The sequence below is a fragment of the Corvus moneduloides genome, chromosome 10 (genome assembly GCF_009650955.1).
Source record: "Corvus moneduloides isolate bCorMon1 chromosome 10, bCorMon1.pri, whole genome shotgun sequence".
Classification (NCBI taxonomy): domain Eukaryota; kingdom Metazoa; phylum Chordata; class Aves; order Passeriformes; family Corvidae; genus Corvus; species Corvus moneduloides.
The window spans coordinates 18,036,804-18,058,811 of NC_045485.1; the positions used below are offsets into that span (position 1 = coordinate 18,036,804).

General features: G+C 64.3%; 1 protein-coding gene across 6 annotated transcripts; it reads left to right on the top strand.

Moving 5' to 3' along the window:
* The first annotated feature begins 391 nt into the window (after positions 1-391).
* On the top strand, positions 392-21,097 carry TNK2 (tyrosine kinase non receptor 2). 6 transcript variants are annotated; one of them, XM_032119684.1, is made up of 16 exons: positions 392-798; positions 9,993-10,170; positions 10,308-10,378; positions 11,610-11,822; positions 11,914-12,066; positions 12,265-12,542; positions 12,618-12,744; positions 12,836-12,982; positions 13,342-13,436; positions 16,171-16,365; positions 17,779-17,870; positions 18,387-18,431; positions 18,647-19,962; positions 20,380-20,475; positions 20,565-20,692; positions 20,802-21,097. In XM_032119684.1, exons 2-16 carry the CDS (start codon positions 10,008-10,010, stop codon positions 20,806-20,808), a joined length of 3,126 nt encoding a protein of 1,041 aa, XP_031975575.1. In that variant the 5' UTR covers positions 392-798; positions 9,993-10,007; the 3' UTR covers positions 20,809-21,097. The 6 variants fall into 6 exon arrangements, with proteins under 6 accessions (XP_031975575.1, XP_031975572.1, XP_031975570.1 ...); XM_032119681.1 differs by lacking the exon at positions 392-798 and adding an exon at positions 3,691-3,923; XM_032119679.1 differs by lacking the exons at positions 392-798; positions 20,802-21,097 and adding exons at positions 5,713-5,996; positions 6,134-6,428 and having other exon boundaries at positions 20,565-20,696.
* The last annotated feature ends 911 nt before the right edge of the window (positions 21,098-22,008 follow it).

The window sequence follows — 22,008 nt, forward strand, 5'->3', positions numbered from 1 at the left end:
GGGCTGGGGGCGCTGCCCCGCGGCCAGGAGCTGGTGGCCGGCGGCGGGGAACCGAGAGGCGGCGGGGAACCGAGGGGCGGCGGGGGGGCGGGCCGGTGGCACTGGGTGCCGCTGGGCGAGCGGACGAGCCTGCAGGAGTGGGGCGAGCGGCCCGGGCCCGTCACCGCCCTCAGCAGCCCCAAGCCGGGCGCGGAGCCGCGGCGGCCCCGGGAGCGGGGGGCGGCGCGGGCGCGGCGGCGGGCGCGGGGCGCGGAGGAGGCGGCGGCGGGCGGCAGCCCCGGCGCACGGCGGGCGCGGGGCGCGGTGCGAGGGGTGCAGGAGCACGGCCCCAAGGTCCGGCAGGAGCAGGGCCTGGCCCGGCGGGCGCAGCAGGAGCGCGGCGGGGGGCGGCGGGACGCGGCGAGTCCCCCGGCCCGCGCCCGCTGGTGGGTGCGGCGGGGCCGGCAGGAGGAGGGAGAGGCCCGGGGCGGAGTGCAGGAGGAGGGCGAGCTCTACCCGGGAGAGCAGGAGCACCCCGGCGGCAACCCCGGCACGCGGACCCCGGCGCACCGCCCGAGCCGTAGGAGGTCCGCCCGGGTGTGAGGCCGCACCCCGTGCCCGGTGCCCGCTGCCCCGGGGGTGATCCCAGCCGCGTCCTGGACGTCGCCGGCGTCGATCGTCGCACCCCGCCCCGGCAGGTGCGTGGGCTCGTCCCGCCTGGCGTGCCGGCTGTGTGGAGTAACGCCATGCCCGTCCTCGCTCTCCGGTGACGCTGCAGACCCGGCGCAGGATGCGGTGGCAGTGGCGGTGAGCGCAGAGGTAAGGAACGAGGCGCGACCCCATGTTTGGGGGTCCTGCGAGGGGCAGGGGGGTTCAGGGCTTGGCACTGTGGTGCTGCCCGGTTGACGTCTGAGTGTGCCGGTGTGTTGGCACCGTGCCCCGCAGTACTGCGAGCTGCGGTGCTGCGCTCGTGCCCAGGCACTGCGGGACTGCTCAGTCCCGGCCGGCAGCATGCCCGACGTCCTGCTCCAGCTGCCAGGCGAAAGCAGGCAGCAGGGTTTGGTGTGAGTGGGTGCCTGGTGCCCTTGAACTCTCCTAAACCACAGCGGAAGCTGGGGGAAGTTTTTTTTTTTCCTGGAGAAAAGGCAGCTTTGCTCTTCCTCTTCCCTGGGCTCGTGGGAGCTGTGGCACTGAACAGAGGATCCTTGTCCTCCGGGGCCAGCCCAGCGCCTCGGGGTGTTGTGTTCGGCCAAAACCCCGAGCCAACAGTGAGATGCGGGGAGCCTCTGACCACCGGCCCAGCAGGCAGCACCGTGGCTGTATCCAGCCGTGTTGTGGCAGGTTTTTCTAACAGTCCAGGACCGTTGGGTACGTTTGCTCTTTGTTGCTTTTGCTTTTTTTAATAAAAGTTTAAAGTTAAACCTGGTAAGATGGTGCTGACAGTCCAGACAAGGATCCCACCTTGCCAGGCGAATCCTGCTCAGCTTCCCCCAGCATGATCTGACCCCTTGCCCACTCTGAAGCAGCAGCTGGAGAGGGCGTTTGGAGGTGGCCAGAGGAACCCAGGCAGGGACAGTGTCTCTGGCGGCAGTGCTGGGGCTGGGCTGTCTGGGCAGGACAGGCTGGGGCAGAGCCTGGCGCTTCCCCACACCCTCACCTCCCTGGGGCCACTTGGTGCAGCGGGCACACCGGGGTGCAAAGGGTGTCCTTCTTGCCAGGTGCTGTGGGCTCTGGAGGTTGTGCATTCCCCTTTCAGCTGTTCATTGAGCTAGCTCAGGGCAAAGCTTTGAACAGTTTTTGGATACTGGGCTTTGCAAAAGTCTCCTAAAAACAGGACCTGCCTCGTGGGGTGTCTTTGAGCAGGTCTGCACTACCAGGCACCTCTTTAGGGAGAGGGTACAGGATGGACCCCGGCTGCTGCACACCCATCCTTGGCTGCAGCCCTGCTCCTGCTGCCAGCCCCGAGCCCACTGCTCCCCGCAGGGAGTGGGGGGGTAGAAGCAGCTTCCGCATCCCCCCGTCGGGCCGCGCCGAGGCCTGGGGGTGCAGGGTGGGGGCTGTGCAGGCTGTGCAACCTGTTACCAACCCCTGGAGCTACCAGAGCCTCGTTAGCCAGGTATTTGTTAGTGCAGGGTGGGGTGTAGTGGGTATGGCTGGGGGGGCTGGCAATGCCTGCTTCTTCCTCAGGCCGATGCCAGCCTGCTGTCCCACTGCTGTGACTCAGCCTCCCCGGGGCAAGGGGGGCCCACATGGGCAGAGGAGCAGCCCACACGGGACCATGAACTACTGTGAGCTTGTAGCCGAGGCCTGTCCCAGCCAACTGCACGCCAGACTTCACAGCGTACCTCAGTTTCCTCCTGAGATGTCCCATCCTGCCCCTGGAGCCACCTGCGTTTTGACTTCAGTTGTGTCCATGAGGGATGGCAGCTGTCAGGGGCAAAGCATCCGGGGGGGTATTACCCACTTGTATGGGTTTTGGGGGACAGGAGGAGGCTCTGCTTCATGCACAGCCCCTGCCAGGACAGGAGGACTTAGGAGAAAATCTTGTTCATCCCTTTGCTGAGCAGCCCTGGGGGAGGGCCACTGCTCGTGCTGCAGCCTGGCTAATTCGGGTGCTGTCAGTTAGTGCTAATGACCGGCAAATACTGGATGGTCTGGCCAGGATGCTGCACTGCTTTGGTGCTGGGGAACTGCGGGGATTGAGCCCTCATCCTCCCTTCCAGCTCCAGGGAGGCTGGAAAGGAGGATGAGGGCTCAATCTTGCCTGCTCCCCGCCCAAAGGGGAGATGCTGCTGTGTGGATGTGGCTTTGTGCCAGGCTGGCCTGAGACCTGACAAACTTGTTTCGTGCCAGCTGCAGCCCGGCCCAAGGACACCTCCTGTACTGGGGTGGAGATGGGGGTACTGCTCACAGCACCCCCGCGGTGGAGGGGCCGGTTGGACCCAGGGCTGAGGGTGCATCCTGGTGCCCCCCTTCCATGGCAGGACTAGGGGCAAAGCTCACTTGGGGAGCAGGTTCACAAAGGCTCTTCCAAGTGCCTGGGCAGAGCAGGTCATGACCCTGGATGCAGGGAGACTTCCCGTACCTTAACCATCAGGAAGTCTGGAGCATCTGGGGTGGACAGATAGGGGTGCCAGGCAGGGAGACCCATTCTGACCTCTCCCACTTCATCCCAGGGGGACCCTGTGACCAGTGTCACGTGAGCCCTGACATTTTGCCCCCTTGCACACTGCCCAGTTCGCTGTGACTCTGGGGCTGGCACTGCTAGGGGACCCCCACAGCGCTGTCCCTGTGGCCCAGGTCAGATCAGTGTGGGGGGCTGGCAGGCACAAACCAGCCTTGCATTAGGGCAGGGTGGCAGAGTCCCTACTGTGGCGGTGACACCAGGGCTCAGTGATGCCAAGCCAGCTGCCCTCTCCACCTCCCCAGCAATGAGGGTGCCAGGGACAGTTGCTTTGCATGTTTGTCCCCCAAAACACTGCACTGTGACCCTGCCTTGGTGGGAGAGCTTGGGGCTGAGGTGAGGATCAGCTATAGGGTCAGCAATTGCTGCCCATGCCAGCGAGCTGGGAGGTGCAAGACAAGCTAAGCCCGCCCCAGCTCGACCTGCGGAGCGGATTTAGCAGAGGAAAGAGGCTTAGGGAGGGGATTGGGGTTGTGCCGGGATGCCCCCCCCCGCCCCACATGCCTATGTCTTTCCTTTTCAAACAGCCATTGCTGCAGACAGAGGCTCAGAGCAGGGGATGCCCTGTGCTGGGGGGCAGGATCAGACCATGGGGCCAGGCTCTGGGAGCCCAGAGGTGGCAGTGAGGAGGAACCTGGCACCTCGGCCTCCCCGGCCACCCCTGCCACAGGGGTCCCCAGTCCTTCGTGCTGGCCCCCCGAGACCTCCTGCTTGCTCCATCCGGCCAACCAAGCAGCATCAGGTGCCAGCACCGAGGGAGGTAAACTGGTATGGGGGTACGTGGGGTGGCACAGGCCAGTGAGGGGCTGGGGACAGTCCCCGGGGAGCTGGGTGGCAGCAGCATCCCACAGGTGGGCAGGATGCAGGCGGCAGCCCTGCCTCTGGTGGGAGCAGGATGTGTTTGTACGCGTGGATGTGTGCATGTCTGCACACCTGCGCCATGGCAGCAGGGCTGGGGAGTATGTCACCACAATTTGGGGCCGCCCTCGGGGCCCTGCAAGGGCTGAATGAGCCAGCCCGGGGTGACGGTGTGGCTGCCCTGCTGCAGCCACAGTCAATGAGATCACTTCCAGGCGACACAGCTGCCAGGAAGGTGGCAGGAAGGTGGCAGGCGGGCTGTGACAGTGAGCAGGGTGACGTGATGGAGGTGAGTGGGGGACCCGGTCCCCCTCTGGGAGCTTGTTTTGGGGACCTGTCACTTCCTGGGGTCCTCTGTGCGGGGTGGTGGGCGTGGGGGATGCTGTGGCACTGGTCGCAGGGATGTGGGGCCAAGTGTGGTGTCCCAGAGGGCTGGGGAGCTCCGTTGTCCCCGCAGAGGGGCAGGACACTGTTCAGTGTGGGTGTCACACCCTGGAGGGTAGAAGACAGTGCACCCCATCCAGTGGTTGTCATTGTGGTGGGACCCCCCCGCAGGGTGGGAATTGCAGGCAACTGAGTCAAGGCTGGCAGGGCACGATGCCATTTGTCTCCTTGGAGGGTACCTAATCATTCTGGTGTCAGTTAAGCCTGGTCAGGCCTGGAGGACCCGACGTGTGGGAGTGTGACCCAAATCCATGCCCAGGGCTGTGGGGACAGGGGCCGTCCCTACTCATCCCCACAGCATCGCCTTCACGGGGCAGGCTGGCGAGGGTTTTGGGGTGGCGCAGGGCGGCTGGGTCCGGAGGGAAGGTGGCATAGCACGTGCATCAGTCACCGTCCTGTGGCGTGCCAGCGCGGTGACGCCGGCGGGCCGTGCGCGGGGGCGGCTCGCTGCTCCCACGCCGCAGGCTCGGCCCGCCTCGGCTCCACGGCTGAGCTCACCTCCGTGGTATGGCAGGAGGAGTCGCCAAGGGGCTGTCCCCGCCCGGCCCCTCAGCCAGGGCAGATGCCCACCTGGACTGGGGGTGTTTGTTTCTCTGGGGGAGGGAGAGGGGAGGGGGGCTAGGACAGACTCTTGCGTCCTGCCTTGGCACGTTGACAGCCTGGTGCCACTCCTTTGGCTACACCAGAGTCTCAGGGCTCTGTGGGGGGAGCAATGAGGGGTCATGGGGGTTCTTCTGGGGGTCACAATCATGCCCCGTGGCGTTGGCATGAGGAGCAAATTGATCCCTGGGGACTCTGCTGTGCCCCAAAGGACAGGCAGGTCACAGGTCTTTGAGGGGGCTGCAGGCCCCCCCCCCCCCGCTCTGATTTCAACCAGTTGCAGCTCTGGCCCAGGGGGCTGGGAGAGGGACTGTGGCTGGGCAGCGTTGGGGTACAGGCCAGTCCCTATGTGCAGGTGTGGGGGTTCCCCATCCAGGGGGGTGGCTTCTTGCTCGGGGTCGTGCCAGGTGCAGCAGCGCCTGGCAGAGGTCTAGGTGACCCCCAGGCCCCTGCAACGGGGTGGGGGGAGAGGATTGATCCTGGCGTGCCCTTCGGAACCCCCATTCCAGCCGCACCCCCCGGGGCCTGGCTGCTGTCCCAGCCGTGCCGTGCTTGCGCCAGCGCTGCCGGTCGCTGCGGAGCAGCCATCTTCCCTGTGCATCCCATCCCCCTCTGCCTGCGCAGGGAAGCGGGAGGGATGCTGGGGATACTGCCAGCGCCAGAGCCCCCCCATCCCTCTGCAGGTGCCTCCCTACCCATCCTGCCTGCCATAGAGCCCCGGCTGCTTGACGATGGTCCCCCCTCATCCTCCTCCTCCGCCTGGCTGCCTGGTGCACCGTGCCGGGGTGCGGGGAGAAGGGGGCTGCTGGCGCGGCGCTGGTGCTGGCGGCGATGCCACCACCTCTCCACTCAGGAGCCGGAGCAGGGACAGAAGGTGGGCGGTTGGGCTGCCGCGCCGGGAGGAAGACAGTGGTGCCAGGTTGGGATTGGGGTGAGGACAAGCGCTCAAGGGGCTGCCCCCCTTCTCTTTTCCCTTTTCGTCTGCATCCCTCCATCCATCCCTCCCCCGCCTCCCCTCCATCGCCGTCGCGGTCACCTTCACCCTCTCGCTGTTTTCCGGAACTGCAGCAACTTTCTGCCATGTGATCCCAAACCCGGCTCCAGCCCTCGCCGCCCCCAGGCAGACGCGGGCGTCTCCGCAGAGCCCCCCACTCGCCGCTGCGCCGCAGCCGCCGCCGCCTCAGCCATGGGTGAGAGATGCGACTACCAGCGCTTGAGCAGCGCCGAGGAGGAGGAGGAAATGCACGGCCCCCTGCCCCACAGCTTCTCGGACAGCACCGGGCAGCGGGCCCTGCGGCTGGGCAGCAGGCGCCCCACGCCACCCCCCCGGCAGGACATCGCCCCGGGCGTGCCGTGCCGGCGGGTCAGTGGGGGGCAATCGGTAGAGGAGAGCAGGGGGGGGCACCTGGCTGAGCTTGATGGTCCCAGGATGGGCATGGGTTGGCAGCTGACATGGAGCACAGGGGGTCCCTGCATGGCATCTCCCCTCTGGAATGTGCAGTACCCCACAGCATCCGGGGCAGCATGACACCCCCCCTTGCTCGGCTGTGCTCCCATCCTGACCCACGGGAGGGGGGATGCCTACTGCTTCTTGTTGGGGAAACTGAGGCATGGGGGGGGGAATGGTGTGCGGCAGCGAGGATCAGCCAAGCCTGGCACAGCTCGTGGAGGGGGGGGCACGGTGCCCAGCACAGGATGCCGTCAACCAGCTGCAGTGCTGTAAGCAGACGGTGGCCCCGCAGGCTGCCATCCCCACACGGGGGTGTCCCTGGCGGAGGCCAGGCTTTGTATGGATGTGGGGAATGTGTAGGTGCAGGTGGCTTGAGGTGTAGGACAGGTATTGTGGTGTCCTTATGGATAGATGTAATGGGGTGGGAGGGGGGGGGGAAGATGGGGAGGACTGACCCCCCACGTGCCAGCTCGGACGGGTGTGTGCGCTGCCAGGCAAGCGCGGAGGCGAGGAACATGCCACAGCGGGGGTGGGCACCCGTGGGCGCGCAGGGGGCAGGCGGCTCCAGGTGTGCGTCGGGCGGAGGCGGGAGCAGGAGCGGGCCGGTGCCGCCGGCGGTGTTTGCGCACGTGCGGCCGGGCAGGGCGGCAGCCGGGGGTGCGCGGAGGGGACGCGCGTGGGGGGCGGCTGCGGTTGTGCAGGTGGCGGGGAGCACGCGGGGGGATCGCTCCTGTGTGGTCCTGGGGCGCACGTGAGCGTCCTCACCGCCCAGCGTGCATGAGCCCGGGTGCACGTAGGGTGCATCCCTGGCGCTGCAGGGATGGGTGTGCATGGCAGGGGCGGGCAGGGCACCGAGGGCCGAGCAGCACCTGTGCCGGGGGTCCAGGGGATTTGTGACTTCCCCACCACAGGATGGGAGTTTGCTGGCAGGACTCCTTGCCCAACTCGGAGTCGAGGTCGCAGGATCACTCCCTGTGCCTGTGGGTCTATCACAGAGAGGGAAACTGAGGCACGGAACCTCCCCTGGCATGGTAGGCAAAGCTGGGTTCCCCGTTCCGTTTTGGAAATCTGTACTCCCGGTGTGAGCACTGAACTGGGCAGCCTCACCTGGGATTTGGGGGTGCAGGAGGCAGTGCACTCGGTGCCAGTCCCAGTGGGTGCCATTTCTGCTTGATGAGGGTGATGCTCTGTTGAGGCAGGGCACCCCCCCACCCCCGGTGTCCCCTGAGCTGGGAAGGGGGAAGCTGGCGCGTGGCAGAGGTTGGTGCCGAGGGCACTGTGCCCAGTTGTCCCCAGTCAATGGGCTTCTTGTGCCTGGCGCTTGTGCTGCCGGGTGCCAGCTGGGATCCCAGTGGCAGTGGAAGCCCCAGTGGAGACTCCTCCTGGGGATGCACTTAACTCCCTCTTAGCTGCCCCCCTGGCACAGCAATGGCCACGCTTTGGAGGGGCCAGGCAGGGGGGGATGTGGCAAGAGAGGTTGCTGTGGGTCTTTCCTCTCTCACGCTGTGGCTGCCGGCGTGGCCAGCTGTTCTCCCTGGGGAGCCCGCGGGCGGACAGCACTGCTGGGGTTGGGTGCCAGCCCCGCCAGGGAAGGGGAGCGAGCGCCGGGGTGCTGGTGGCACCCCACGGCAGAGCCCCGTGGGGGCTGGCAGCTGGGCAGCGGATATGTTTGCCGAGCCAGAAACTCCCCCCGCAGTGCCCATCGCCCTGGCATCATGCCTGTGGCCTGGGTTGGGGAGCAGAGAGCCGGATGTCTCTTCTGCCTCCCTCCCTCCCTGCTTCCTGGGGGGAAACTGAGGCCTGGGAGCGATTCCCAAGGCCGGGGCGAGTTTCCATGGAAATGAGAGCGGGGGTCCGGGCTCCCAGCTGCGAGCGACCGCCGAACAAGGGAGAAAGCGGGACATTGATGGGAGCCCGGCCCCTTGGGCGCGCGTCCCAGCCCGGCTGAAAATAACCCTCCTGGGCAGCGCTGCGGGCAGGCGACCGGGACCGAGCCCCGCTGCCAGCGGGGGGTCCCCAGGAAGCGGCTCCAGCCAGGGGAGTGACCCCCAGCCCTGCCTGCCGCCACCCCCCACCCCGGCCCCGTTGCGTTGGGGAAGGGGAGGGCCGGCCGGCCAGAGGATCGAGAGCCGGATGGAAGGAGGGGCAGAGCCACAACCCGCGTCCGGCCGACGGACAGCCCGAACCCCCTGCCCGCTCCAGTGGGGTCTGTGGGGCGGCCGAGCCCAGGGGACATCTCTGTAGCGCAAATGAAGGGGCTGCGGGTGCCCCGGCTGCGGTGAGCGGGCTGCGCCGTGGGACGCCGGCAGCGGGGAAGGGACATCAGCGGTGCCAGGGGCTGGCGGCGGGCAGCCAGGCAGGATGCGACGCTTCCAGGCTTTGCACCGATCCTTCCCCTTCCTCACCCGCTTCCGCCTCTACCGAGTAAGTGCCGACCCCCGCCCCGTGCAGACCCTGCGCTGGCCATCACCCGGCCCTGTCCCCGTCGCCTGCGGGCAGGGGAGCCGCAGCTCCCTTCGCCCCGCGTGGCCCTGCGTGCCCCCATGCGCCCCCGTGCCCAGCTGCTCGCCGCGCCCGCCGTATTTTTAGCCCAGTGCCGAGGGTTGCAATTGCGGTGACGCGGCCGAGGGAGCCGAGCACAGCGGGTGAAGACGCCAGGGGCCATGTCGTCTCCCAGGGAAGAAGAGAGGATGGAGAGGGCTACCGCTCTGTGGAGCTGGGGTGCCGGGTCCCAACCTCCCTCCTGCTCTCAGCAGGAGGAGGCAGAGCTATATCCCTTTCCAGAAAGGTGATGGTGAAAGTGGGGGAGAGCCGGGACAGCAGGCAGGGATGGGGAGTGGGGGGGAGCATGGGGCTTCATCTCTCCGTGTTTGTGCTCTGGCATGGCTGGGGGCTGATGCCAGCAGCACTGGGGTGCCCTGTACCTCAGCACTGGAGCAACAGGACTCTTAGAGACCCACATGTTCACATGTTTCTCTCTGCCCCCTCCCTGTGTCTGGCCAGTGAGGTGCCACCACCTATGGCAGAGGAGACCCCCCGATAGTCTGTACTACAACTCAGCCAAGTGTGCGGGCATGCCAGGGGGCCAAGGTGGCTGTCCCTGCTGGGGACAGCCCCTCCAGCTGAGCAGAGGGAATTGGGCGGGCACATCTATTCTGAGGCTCTGCTTCCCTCCTCTGTCCCTGGCACCCCTGACCAGGGATAGCCTCTGCTGGAACGGAGAGGTGGGCTGGTATTTCTATGGGCAGGACAGGGCAGACTGGGGGGCCCTGCCTATCTCTGGGGGTCCTGATGATAGGGTGCCTCTCCTGGCCTCCCCCAGAGAGTTGGTGACAGGCTCAGGAGATGACTCCACTAGTATCCCTCACAACAGCACCCCAGCCTTGATTTTGAGCCCCTCTGGATGACTCCCCAGTGGGAATGGGGCAGAGGGGAGCAGAGCAGGGTTGCCCCTAACCCAGTATTGTGTCTCAGCAGAGGCTGAGCTGTAGCATGCAGGCGGAGGAGGGCACGGACTGGCTGCTGGAGCTGCTCACCGAGCTGCAGCTGCAGCAGTACTTCCTGCGCATCCGAGACGAGCTCAATGTCACACGCCTCTCCCACTTCGAGTACGTCAAAAATGAGGATCTGGAGAAGATCGGCATGGGACGCCCCGGTGTGTACATCCCCCCCAAACCTCTCACCAGCTGGATGTGCAGCATCTTTTGGGAAGCCCACAGGAGCACAGGGGGCTGGAGGGGACCCCTATCCCAGACTGGCTTGTGACAGTCACTGTGTCCCTGTGTCCTGCAGGCCAGCGGCGGCTGTGGGAGGCAGTGAAGCGGAGGAAAGCCATGTGCAAGCGGAAATCCTGGATGAGCAAGGTAGGGATGGGAGAGAGAGAGGTGTGGCAGGGAAACTGAGGCAGACAGGAGGAGCTGGACCTCTCCCTGTGCCCTTTCGGGATGCCTGGCTCTCCCACATGCCTGGTCCCTGGAGGCTGACAGGGAAATGGGCAGAAGCCCCAGCTATCCCTGCCCCGCCTGTGGTGTGACCCTACCAGTGTGTGCCCCAGTCCCACTCAGGCTCCTGGGTCAATTCCCAGCAAAGGACAGCCCTGCTACCCCAGCACTCGGAAAATTCATTCCCCTCATGTTATTTGCTGCTTTGTCAGGAAATTTGTTTGCAGCCGGTGAACCAGAGAGCCTTGCTCCAGACAGCTCTGTGGGCAGCCATGGTGCCCAGGACACTGCCCACCCTGCTGCCTAACAGCAAGGGGGCAAAGCCTTGTACCTGCAGGCTGGGACACACTATGACAGGGGACCTTGGGATGCTTACATATGCCCTGATGCCATCCCATCCAAAGCTGGTGCTGCTGGCACCCTATGGCACCTGGCACCCCAGAAGAGCAGAGTTTGGCAGAGCTGTTTGCCAGCTGGGCACTGGGTCATGGCCTTTCCCCTGCATGACTTGTCTGTGCTGGGACGTGGTCAGGATGGGCTTTTAATAGAAGGGTACTTATATTAAAGAATAAATGGCAGAAATGCCACCTCCCACCCCAGACACATGCTGGGCCCAGCTCCCACACACCCTGCATCAAGACTGGGATGGACCCTGCCCCATGGGGCACATCATCCATCCCAGCTGAGGGAAATGGAAGGAGAGCCCATCCCCTCTGAGTGGTGGCAGTGGCAGCCAGCACGCATTGCAAAGCCCACGTCGCTGCAGGGATGTGTCACCACACTCAGCCCAAGCTGGAGGTTTCCCTTGGCTTTGTGCCCAGGCACACTGTGTGGCCTTGGCCTGGCCAAGGAGTGCCCAGGGCCCTCTGGCTACCGGCCTGGTTTGCTGTGGCTGTTGGGGAACTGCTGCAGAGCTGCTGCAGGACGAACAATCCCTTCCCTCCACGGGAATCACAGCTCAGTGTGCTGGCAGCTGGAGGAACAGAGCCTTCTCCCACAACCAGCCTTCTCTGGGTCATCACCCGTTAGGGGTCATCATTAGGTTCCAGCATGTACAGCCCAGGCAAGGGGTTGTGCCAGCACTGCTCACTTACAGACCCGAGGGCTTGGGATGTTCCCATACCCATGTTTCACCTTCCTCCATGTCCCACAGGTGTTCAGTGGGAAGCGCCCGGAGTCGGAGCTGCCGCCCCAGCCCCAGAGTACCTTCCGCAAGCCCCCCACGCCACCACCCCCTGAAGCTGGGGGCCAACACTCCCTCACCTGCCTTGTGCGGGAGCGGGACCTCTCGATCTTTGAGAAGCTGGGTGACGGCTCCTTCGGTGTCGTGCGTCGCGGCGAGTGGTGCACGCCTGCCGGCAAGACGGTGAGAGGCTGCTCTAGGGGGGTGGGGAGCCAGGCAGTGGGACCACCCACAGGGGAAGACACTTTGGAGCTCATCCTTCCTTTGGCCATAGCTGAATGTGGCAGTGAAGTGCCTCAAGACAGATGTGCTGAGCCAGCCAGAGGCACTGGACGATTTCATCCGGGAGGTGAATGCCATGCACTCCCTGGACCACAGGAACCTCATCCGCCTGTATGGTGTGGTGCTCTCCCACCCCATGAAGATGGTGAGTGTGGGGGGATGGGGCTGACCCCAATGACACCCCCATGGCAGGGGTCCCACATGATGGCATGAGCAAAGCTGATCTGGGTCTTTACCCCAAGTCCTCTGCTGGCATCCCCAGTGGGGCATAAGAAGGCTGGAAGCCAGCCAAACCAGGGTGCCCCTGGACTGACCGACTTGCTGTCCACACCCCATGGCCCAGGTGACAGAGCTGGCCCCACTGGGTTCCCTTCTGGACCGCCTGCGGAAGAACCAGGGCCATTTCCTCATCTCCACCCTGTGCCAGTATGCTATCCAGGTGGCCAAGGGCATGGCCTACCTGGAGTCCAAGCGCTTCATCCACCGCGACCTGGCTGCCCGCAACATCCTGCTGGCCTCCAATGAGCTCGTCAAGATTGGGGACTTCGGACTGATGCGGGCCCTGCCCAAAAATGATGATCACTACGTGATGCAGGAGCATCGCAAGGTCCCCTTTGCCTGGTGAGCCTTGGGGAGGGGGAGATCTGGAGGTGCAGCACCCATGGCCTTCTGATGCTCATGTCCTTCCCCCTGCAGGTGTGCTCCTGAGAGCCTGAAGACCCGCACCTTCTCCCATGCCAGTGACACCTGGATGTTCGGAGTGACCCTCTGGGAGATGTTCACCTATGGTCAGGAGCCTTGGATCGGCCTCAATGGCAGCCAGGTAGGTGTACAGCAGGGACCTGCCCCCTCACCTCACGCCACTGGTGCTGGGGGGGATACGGGACACCCTGACAGCATGTGCTGTCCCACAGATCCTGCACAAGATAGACAAGGAGGGTGAGCGGCTGCCGCGGCCTGAGGACTGTCCCCAGGACATCTACAATGTCATGCTGCAGTGCTGGGCACACAAGCCTGAGGACCGACCCACCTTCGTGGCCTTGCGAGACTTCTTGGTGGAGGTGGGTGAGCACGGAGGGGGACAGGAGCTCCAGCACCCTGTCCTGCCAGCTCTGCTCAAGCATGGATAGAGCTAAGAATATTGCTGAGGTGGGAAGTGACCTGGGCCAAGGTGGGAGCTCAGGCCAGGCAGCCCTGCAGGCTGGGAGGTGGAGGGTGGTGATATGGTTACAGCAGGAAGCATCTGGTTGCTGCAGTGCCATCGTGCACCCCAGGGCTGTGTCAGCTGAGCAGGGGATAGTGGTAATGCTGTCTCTTGTCCATTTTTGGGGCCTCCATGCCCTCCATGGGGCTGGGCCTGCCCTCAAAATAGGGTGGACGGAGGGGCTGTGTCCCCTGTCCTCACCCACCTCTCCCCCAGGCTCAGCCCACCGACATGAGAGCGCTGCAGGACTTTGAGGAGCCAGACAAGCTGCACATCCAGATGAACGACATCATCACGGTCATCGAGGGCAGGTACTGCACGGGAAGGTGGCAGGCATTGTAGAGGGGGAAATGCACTGCCTGCCAGCGTGCATAGGGATAGGGAATGGGGAGACTGGGACAATGTGAGCCCTAGCAGAGCTATGGGAAGCAGGGATGGGAAGGGGTGGCTCTGCCCCCAGCATACCCGGCCATGTACCCTACGGGTGGGCAGAGCTGAGATGTTTGTGGTCCCCCAGGCAGCACAGCATGGTGGGGCCACTCCAGAGTGGGGGGCACAGCCCTGCCCACACTGCCCACAGCCCTGCCCGAACCATCCCTGCTGACTCACCCCACTGTGCCCGTGGGTTTGCCCTGGGAAACCGCACGCCCCAGGGCCGCTCCCTGCTGATAGTGGTGGGGACGTGCCGCCAGCACCCAGAGACGTGCTGCTGTCATCAGGTTGGGAGAGGCACCGTGGGACTTGGTACTGTGCTGGCAGAACCCGCTATGCTGTGGGCTCGTCGGTCCCTGCTGACCACGCCAGGGCACAGCCACCCCCTCTGCCGTCCCGGGGATCTGGGGACTGGAGTAGGGGGCCCTTTTGTCCCTGCATCTCTATCCCAGGATGTGCCTGTCACCTTCCAGCTGGGGGAGACTGGGGACCTCCCAAAGGAGTTCAGTGTCCCCGCGCTAGGGCCGGCCCCCCAATCCCGAGGGGAGGAGGAGGAGGAGGAGGGCTCTGTTCCCGTCTCCCCCCGCCCCGAGCCGGCTCCCCGCGGTTAGTCACAACCCGGGGTGAATCAGGCCGGGTTTGTGTGTCTGCAGGGACCGGCTGCTCCCGGTCCGCCGCCGCGGGGATGACTCTTGCCCAGAGTCTGGCGGTTTAATTGCAGGGAGGGGAGGGGAGGGGAGGGGAGGGGAGGGGAAGCGGCGTCGGCGGAGGGAGGGAAGGAGCGGCGGAGGGCGGTGCGGCCGCGCCAGAGCGCCTACATCGTCCCTGCCGCCGCATCGCGGCTGGGCTGCGGGTCCGCGCCCCCCGCCCCACCGCCGGCCCCAGGTGAGCCGCGGAGGGAAGGATGGAGCGGGAAGAGGGGCTGGAGGTTGCCTGTTGGTCGGGAATTGCCGGGAGTGGAGCAGAGCCGGGGCGCAGCTTCCCCTGCCTCAGTTTCCCCGAGGGACGCCGGTCCTTGGTGACCCCCGGTGATAGGTTTTGGGGGTGCGGACTCAGGGCACACGCGGCGGGTTCAGCAGCCGGGGGATGGCAGGAGCCCGAGCGGCTGCCGGTATTCCCGGAGGGGAGGCCCCTCCCCGTGCCTCAGTTTCCCCCGCGGCGGCCGCCCCCCACCGCGTTGCCTGCGGGGATGCCCGGGCAGAGCTGGCGGGGGAAAGGGGGGAGCCTCTAGCCGGGGGCTGCATCCGGCCCTGCCGAGGCCGCCCGGGGCACCGTAAACACCCCCCACCCCTTTTCAAGCCCCTGCCTGTCGTTCGGCAGGCGCCGGGTGTGCGTACGTGTGTGTGGGCAGGGGCAGGGACCTCCCTGAAAGCCCCCCGGGGACCCAGCCGGCCGCGGGACGGGGCTGTCTCGGGGAGAGGAGCCAGGGCAGCGCCGGAGCGGGTTTGTGCCGGGGGTCCGAGCTGGGGTTCGGTGGGACCGAGGGTGGGAGCAGGGAGAGTGGAGGGATGGCCCGGCCTCAGCATCCCTTTGTCGGGATGCGGCGGTGAGGGGCGCAGGGAGGGCGAGTGGAGGGGACCTCCCGGGGAGGGGAGCCGTTCCCCCACCTCCCCCAGCCTGCCGCGGGTGAGGGAGGGTGCCCGGTACTGGCTGGGCTCTGCCGGGGCTCTGCCGAGGGGTCCCGACGCTGAGTAAGGCGGCTGGCTGGCGGCAGCGGGAAGGTAAACAGGAAAAGGGCTGAGCTGGTGGCCGGGGGTGACTCACAGGTGACTCCAGGAAACTTCGGGGCCCGTGCCAGCCTCGCCAGGCTGGCACCCACACTGCCACTGCCCCCTGCCCACAGCACACCCTGCCCACGGGGAGGGTAGGGCCCTGACAGGCAGGGGGGTAGCTTAGGGTCAGAGCCCCCCCCACCATTTATTTGGCACAGTGCTGGGTGGGGTACACCATTTGGGATGCCTTTCCCTGCCCCATCCCTGTTCCCCCCACCAGTCCCTCTGGACTAGATGACCTTCTCATCCACCCCAGAGGTGGCTGTGTCCTGGGCGACTCCTCGGGAACGCACTGGGGACCAGTACCCCAGGGTGGCCTAAGCCCACCACCTGTCTTTCTGCCCAACTCCCCCTGCCTGCACCAGCCTGCACAGGGCTCACTGATAATGTAGGAAGGGAGCGAGGAAGACCCCACAGACCACCGTCCCCCATATGGGCCCCCATCAGATGCCAAGAGTGTCCCCTATGCCTTCCTTAAGTGCATGGGCCACAGAGGGATCGGTAACGAGCAGCTTGGTGCAGGCATCACCCCAAGGCTCCTGCATAGCTTGAGGCAGCAAGGAGGAGGAAGGGGCATATCTTTTGGGACAAAAGCATGTAGCTTTGTTCCCCACCACTTGCATTCCCAGCACCACCAGGTGCAGGGACCATGTGGGGTGGGAGCCAAAGCATACTGCCGGTGTAGGGTTGGGATCCTGGGCAACCAGGTTCCCTTCCTGGTTGTGTCACCACACGCCTTCATGGACTTGGACGAGTCACCTTGCCTCCTCCCCATCACTGGGGCAGGCGCGTGTCAACCTCCCATCCCCTCATCAGTAACGAGGTCCTTTTTATTCCTTAGGGCCGAGAATTACTGGTGGCGGGGTCAGAATAAACGGACCCTAAAAGTTGGCCAATTTCCCCGAAACACGGTGACCTCGGTGGCAGGGCTGTCAGCCCACGACATCAGCCAGCCGCTTAAAAACAGCTTCATCCACACAGGCCATGGAGACACCAACCCGCAGCACTGCTGGGGGTTTCCCGATAAAATTGATGAGTAAGAAACTTTTTGTCTTCTCTGCATCCTTTGCCTGCTCCCTCCCTTCCCTGCTGCCCACTGGGCTCGGGAGCAAGACGCGGCTTGGCTATTGCCCCCCTTTCCCCCCATGAAGCATCTCTTTCCGCCCCCGCTGTAATGGGAATGGTGGCTCTGGGTATGGTTCCTGCAGCTGGACTAACTTCCTTGCCTCTTCCTACTAATGGGGTTAGGGACGTCGGGGGCTGCTGTGCTTGTGGCTGTCCCAGTGGGGAGACCTTTGTGGCTGTCCTGGGACAGGGAGACATCAGTAAGCACCACCCCAGAGGTGGCCACATTACCCCAAAGCACTTTTGGGATGTCCCAGGGCGGCTAAATGTGCGTGGCTTGCAGCCTGTCCCCACGCTTCTAACAGCATGAGTCTTTTTGAAAAGCAAAACATGAAAAAAATCCACCAAAATGATTTTTTTCTCCACCCTGCTCTATCAGAAGACACCTGGCTGGACTGTGACTGGGGGGAGGGGGGCTGGGTGCTTGTGCTCCAGTGTCCCACATACTCCCTGCCAGATGGGACTGGTTGTCTGGCAGTGAGCAGGAGCACCTTGGCAGGGGGCATGTGGGGGTCTCTCCTTGAACTGGGCTGGAGGGATGTGGGAGGTCAGTGCGGTGGGGCACAGGATAGGATTTCAAAAACTGGAAAGCTCCTGGTGGGTAGGGCCAGGTCCTGCGCTAGTCCATCCCCTGGAATCATGATCCCAACTGCTGTTTGTTATCCCAGGCCTGGGACAGCTCTGCTGGTGCCTCAGTCCCAGCCTGACCCCTCCACAGCCCCCTGTGTCGTGGGCTGTGCCGGTGGCCCTCAGAGGGCTGAACGGAGGCGCTGCGCGCACAGAGCTGGCTCGTGCCCCGGCAGGCCTCCCCGCGCCCCGCTGCGTGGGCACGGGCACTGGGTACGTGCTGCCCGGGCTGCCGAGAACGCACCGAGCTCGGCACACGCCCAAGCCCTCGGGCTGCGCCAGCTCCCGCCGGCTCCCTGGCTTGCGACAGCTCGCCCGGGCCTCCCGGCACCCACTGGCACGTGGTACTGGGGCACCCTGCCTTGGGCACAGCATCGCCCCGGTGCTGGAGGGGCGTCCTGGGCACTGCATCCCGCACAAGTACCCTGGACACGGTGCCCTGCTTGCAGTCCCCTGGGCACAGCGCATCATGCATGCGGAGCCGGAGATGGGTGGCATGACATTGGGATGGCACCAGGCTCTGTGCCGTAGCACTGGAGGCCTCTGGGGTGTGTTGCCCCAGCACTCACAGGAATGGTACTCACCAGGCATGGTGTGTGGTGAAGGAGCTGTGGGGTGTCCCAAGGCATGAGCCTGGGGAGTGAGGGGTTCCACATGGCCCCTGCTGACTCCCAGGCACTCTCCTCTCTCCCCACAGGCTGTACCTGGGAAATCCCATGGACCCTCCTGACGTTTTAGGTGTGGACCCGAGCGCTGCCAGACCTACACAGCTTCCAGGAAGGGCTAAAAGTGAGTGGCTTTTCTCCTTCCTCCTGCCCATCAGCTGCACAAAGCCCCCATCCCCGTATCCTGCTGCCAGGGTGATGGGCTGGACCCTCTCCTTTCTGTCTCTCTGCTGGCACTTGCTTTTTGCAGACCAGGGGTAGCTGGGGTGATGGACCGTGTTGTCACTTGGCTGTACGCCACTGCCAGCAGTGTGGGCGGCTGGTGGCTCTGCCTGGCTGGACTCTGCCCTGCTGCCCTTCATCCGAGTCCCTTGTCCCCTCCCAGCCTCCCACAGCTGGCCTCCTCAGTGCAGGGGATCTCAGCAGAGCTGCTATGGGGAGGGAACTTGGATGCTGTGCATATGCCACAATCCCCATAAACCTAGAGTTTTTACTTGGAGGGGCTTCCCACCAGCATCCTCTCTGTGTGCCACTGGTGAAGAGGGACACAAAAAAGCATGCACCCCGTTAACAAGCACCCTGGCTGCCGCTTGCATGTTCACCCTATGCTTCCCCTTCTCTTGGGTTCTCTCTTCTGCAGGGCAGCCTCCTCCACGCCCACCTCAGCCTACCGTCCTGCTCACCAGTAAGTTGGGCTTCTTTGGTGCTGCTCTCCCTTCCTCACACCCTCTTTCTTTTCTCTCTTACCTGGGTGGCCTGGGGCAGGTGCCCTGGTGTGCCTTGGGAGCAAAGAGGGCTGAAACTATGGGGTGGTTTGGGGGCTTGCAGATGCAGATGCCCCTTCTTGCACCCTAGAGATGGGTGCTGGGACCCTCACTATCCTTCTCTGTCCCCTTCTAGAGCCTTGCTACGACCCGGTCAGTGAGGAGGAGGAGGGTCTGCCAGGGGGTCTCCGGAAGCTCTGCCTGAAGAAGCCAGGCACAGGGAAGGGTCTGCGACCGGTCAAGCCATCAGCACGAGTACCGGGCACCAAGGTGGGCGAGCGGCAACCCGGACGGCTGGCAAGCGAGGGGCTGGCAAGCAGCGAGGTGACCCTCATTGACTTTGGGGAGGAAGTGCCCCAGGGTAGCCCCTCTCCAGTGGGGGAGCTGACAGCCCCATCGTTAGCCAAGCTGGCCATGGAGGCCTGCTCTTTGCTGGACAAGACCCCACCACAGAGCCCCACGCGGGCTCTTCCTCGGCCTCTCCACCCCACGCCAGTGGTGGACTGGGATGCCCGGCCGTTGCCCCCACCGCCTGCCTATGATGACGTGGCACAGGATGAGGATGATATTGAGGTCTGCTCTATCACTAGCCCTCCAAGCCGGCGGGGCAAGACCAACTATGGCTTTGTGGATGAGAGTGAGCGGGGACCAGCACTGGAGGACAACCTCTTCCTGCCCCCCAAGGAGACCAAACAGCCCAGCATGACGCAGACCACCGAGCTCTTCGAGGAGCTGCAGCAGGAGTGCATGAAGAGGCTCAACGTCCCTCTGGGACTGGCCGCCCCAGCTGACGACAAGCCCCAAATCCCGCCCCGTGTCCCAATCCCACCCCGGCCCCTTCGCCGCAATGAGCCTGGGCGCTGGTCAGGGGACCTTTCCCCAGCTTCGGGGGGCGAGGAAGACCGGCCGCCCCAGATCCCTCCACGGGACCCACTGTCACAGCCCACTTCCCGGACACCCAGCCCCATGGCTCTGCAGGTGGGCTCTCCCCAGCAACGTGCTGCCCTCTGCTCCTGCCTCTCCACCTCACCAGGGAAGCCCATGCCCACCACACAGAGCTTTGCCCTTGACCCCAAATACGCCACCCCCAAGGTCATCCAGGCACAGGGCAAGGACTGCTCCAAGGGACCCTGCATCCTGCCTATCGTGAAGGATGGGCAGAAGGTCAGCAGCACTCACTACTACCTGCTGCCCGAGCGCCCTGCCTACCTGGACAAGTATGAGAAGTTTTTCAAGGAGGCTAAAAGCCCTGAGGAGGTGCCAGCATCCCGCCAGGTCACCACAGCCACTGTCCGTCCCATGGTGCAGCAGCCACTGCCAGACTGCAAGGCCAACTTTTCCTCCAACAACAGCAACCCTGGGCCCAAGTGCCTGGTGAAAGCCTCCTGCAGCCTCCAGAAGATCGTTTACGACGGGCCAGATGTTTGCCGTCCTGCTGACAAGATCCGGCTGGTAAGTGTCATTCCCAGCATCCATGTGGAGTGGGCTCACCTGGGCAAGAGCTTTCCTCACCCTGTGCCTCAGTTTCTGCAAGTTCAAGCCCAGGGGATTGGCTACAAGGAGGCCCCAGATATCCAGGGGACATAAATCTCACTGCAATGCTAAAATGGGAATTGAAGGCCCTGGGGAGGGGGAAGGTGGCTTGTTGCTATCATCCCCTTGGTCTCTCTAGGCTGGGGATATTGTGACCCACCCAAGCCCAGGAGAGATTTAAGATCCCAGGGTTAAGAATGATCCCAGCTCCAGGCTGACAGTGCTCCCTGAAGATAGAACCAGGGATGGGGGCAGCCCCGGTGGTCCCCTGCTTCAGTCAGAGGCTTCTCGCTGCCCAGGGGTGGCAGCAGACAGTGACCACAAGCTCCCCCCCAGGTGCAGGAGACGGTGCATGGCGTGACCACCGAGGAGTGTCAGGCAGCCCTGCAGAACCACAACTGGAACATCCAACGGGCCATCCAGTACCTGAAGGTACAGCGCACCCCTGTTCCCTCGTCCCGGCTCCAGCAAGAGTGGTGGCACCCCTGTCACCCCTCTGGCCATGCCCTGTCCCTTTGCAGGTGGAGCAGCTCTTCTGCCTGGGGCTGAAGTCCCGTATGGAGTGCCAGCGGGTGCTGGAGATGTTCGACTGGAACCTGGCACAGGCTAGCTCCCACCTCCTCGATCCCTACAGCACCACCCGCCAGAAGTAGGGACATCGATGTTTTTGGGGGGGGAGCAGTTCTCTGTGCCACACTGCTCTGGGCAGACTGGCACTATCACCCCTCCTGAGCTCATGTCCTGTCCTCTCCTTACAGGTGGTGACAGTGGGGACAGGGCGAGCTGTGTCGAATCCAGAGCAGGCATCTCACCACGGGGCCAGTCCCCCCACCTCCACCCACGCAACCTGCTGCAGGACTCTGGACTGAGCCCCCACTTGGAGGGTGGAGACATCCCAAAAGGGACCCTGCCCAGCACCACAGACTTTCCAGGGTGCTTGTGCCCTGGCCTTGGCAATGGGCTCCGTCCCCTGGCCCCTTGTTGAATTGTTTTTGTAAAGAGAAATGTAATTTTAATATATATATTATGTGTATATATAAAAATATTCTATGGAGAGGAGGGTGCCTGTGGCCGTCTCCCAGGTCTATCCCTGCCAACACACAGGGACAGGCCACATCTCCATGGGTGCTGGTTCCTCCCTGCAGGCAGCTGGGACTGTAACCCTTGGGATCCCCCATGGGATGAAGCTCAGGAGGGGATGCATGGACTGTGGGGATCCCCAGGAAGCTGTGTGACATGTGCACCTGTAAAACCTCCTGCTGAGTCCTCCCAGGCCTTTTTAGGGTGCAAAGTTCTCTCCATCCAGGGCTGATGGAGTTAGTCACAGTATATCCCACCCCCAGGCCCAAGGCTGAGCACGGTTTTGCCTGCTCTGAGTGGGCAGTGCTTGCCTGCAGGGGAGCCCCCCGCAGCCGGGCCCCCCTTGCCCGGTGCCCCGCGGCTCCCGGCTGCTGCCTGACTCATGCCCGGGCAGGGAGTGGCGGCACCGGCATCGCCCCCACCCACGCGAGCACTGTTGTGCAACCGGGTGCCTCCTGGAGCCGGGAGCAGGTGCAGGAGTGGAGGGGTGGCTCCTGTGGGGTCCCAGAGACAGTGTCTGTGCTCACTCCCCCCTCCAAGTGGGTATCGAAGCCCCTTAGCTGGGTTTCCTGCAGCAGCAGGAAGGGATCTTGGGATCAGGTAGAAGAGGATCTTGGTGCCCAAACCCACCAGGTACTGCTCTCTAGGATACTCGGCTCCAGAGCTGGTAGCTTCAGAGGAGAGACCCCGCCATACACAGTGAGGAAGGGCTGCCTCGGCATGACCGTGGATCCCTCCCTGTGGTAGATGGTACCTGGCCACAGCCTGTGTACCCAGAGCTCCCTCAGCTCTGGTCCTCTGGCCGCCCTGACCATGGACGGGGAACTGGTGCTGCTGTGAGCACGGTCACGCGTCGCTGCTTGGGACTCTGTGCTTCTGTGTTCC

Excerpts from the sequence above, each read along its gene's own strand:
- TNK2 (XM_032119679.1), top strand. The coding sequence starts at position 5,797 with ATGGTCCCCCCTCATCCTCCTCCTCCGCCTGGCTGCCTGGTGCACCGT. Across the intron at positions 13,437-16,170 it reads ATCACGGTCATCGAGGGCAG|GGCCGAGAATTACTGGTGGC; the intron begins GTACTGCACGGG and ends TTTATTCCTTAG. Across the intron at positions 20,476-20,564 it reads GGGCCATCCAGTACCTGAAG|GTGGAGCAGCTCTTCTGCCT; the intron begins GTACAGCGCACC and ends GTCCCTTTGCAG.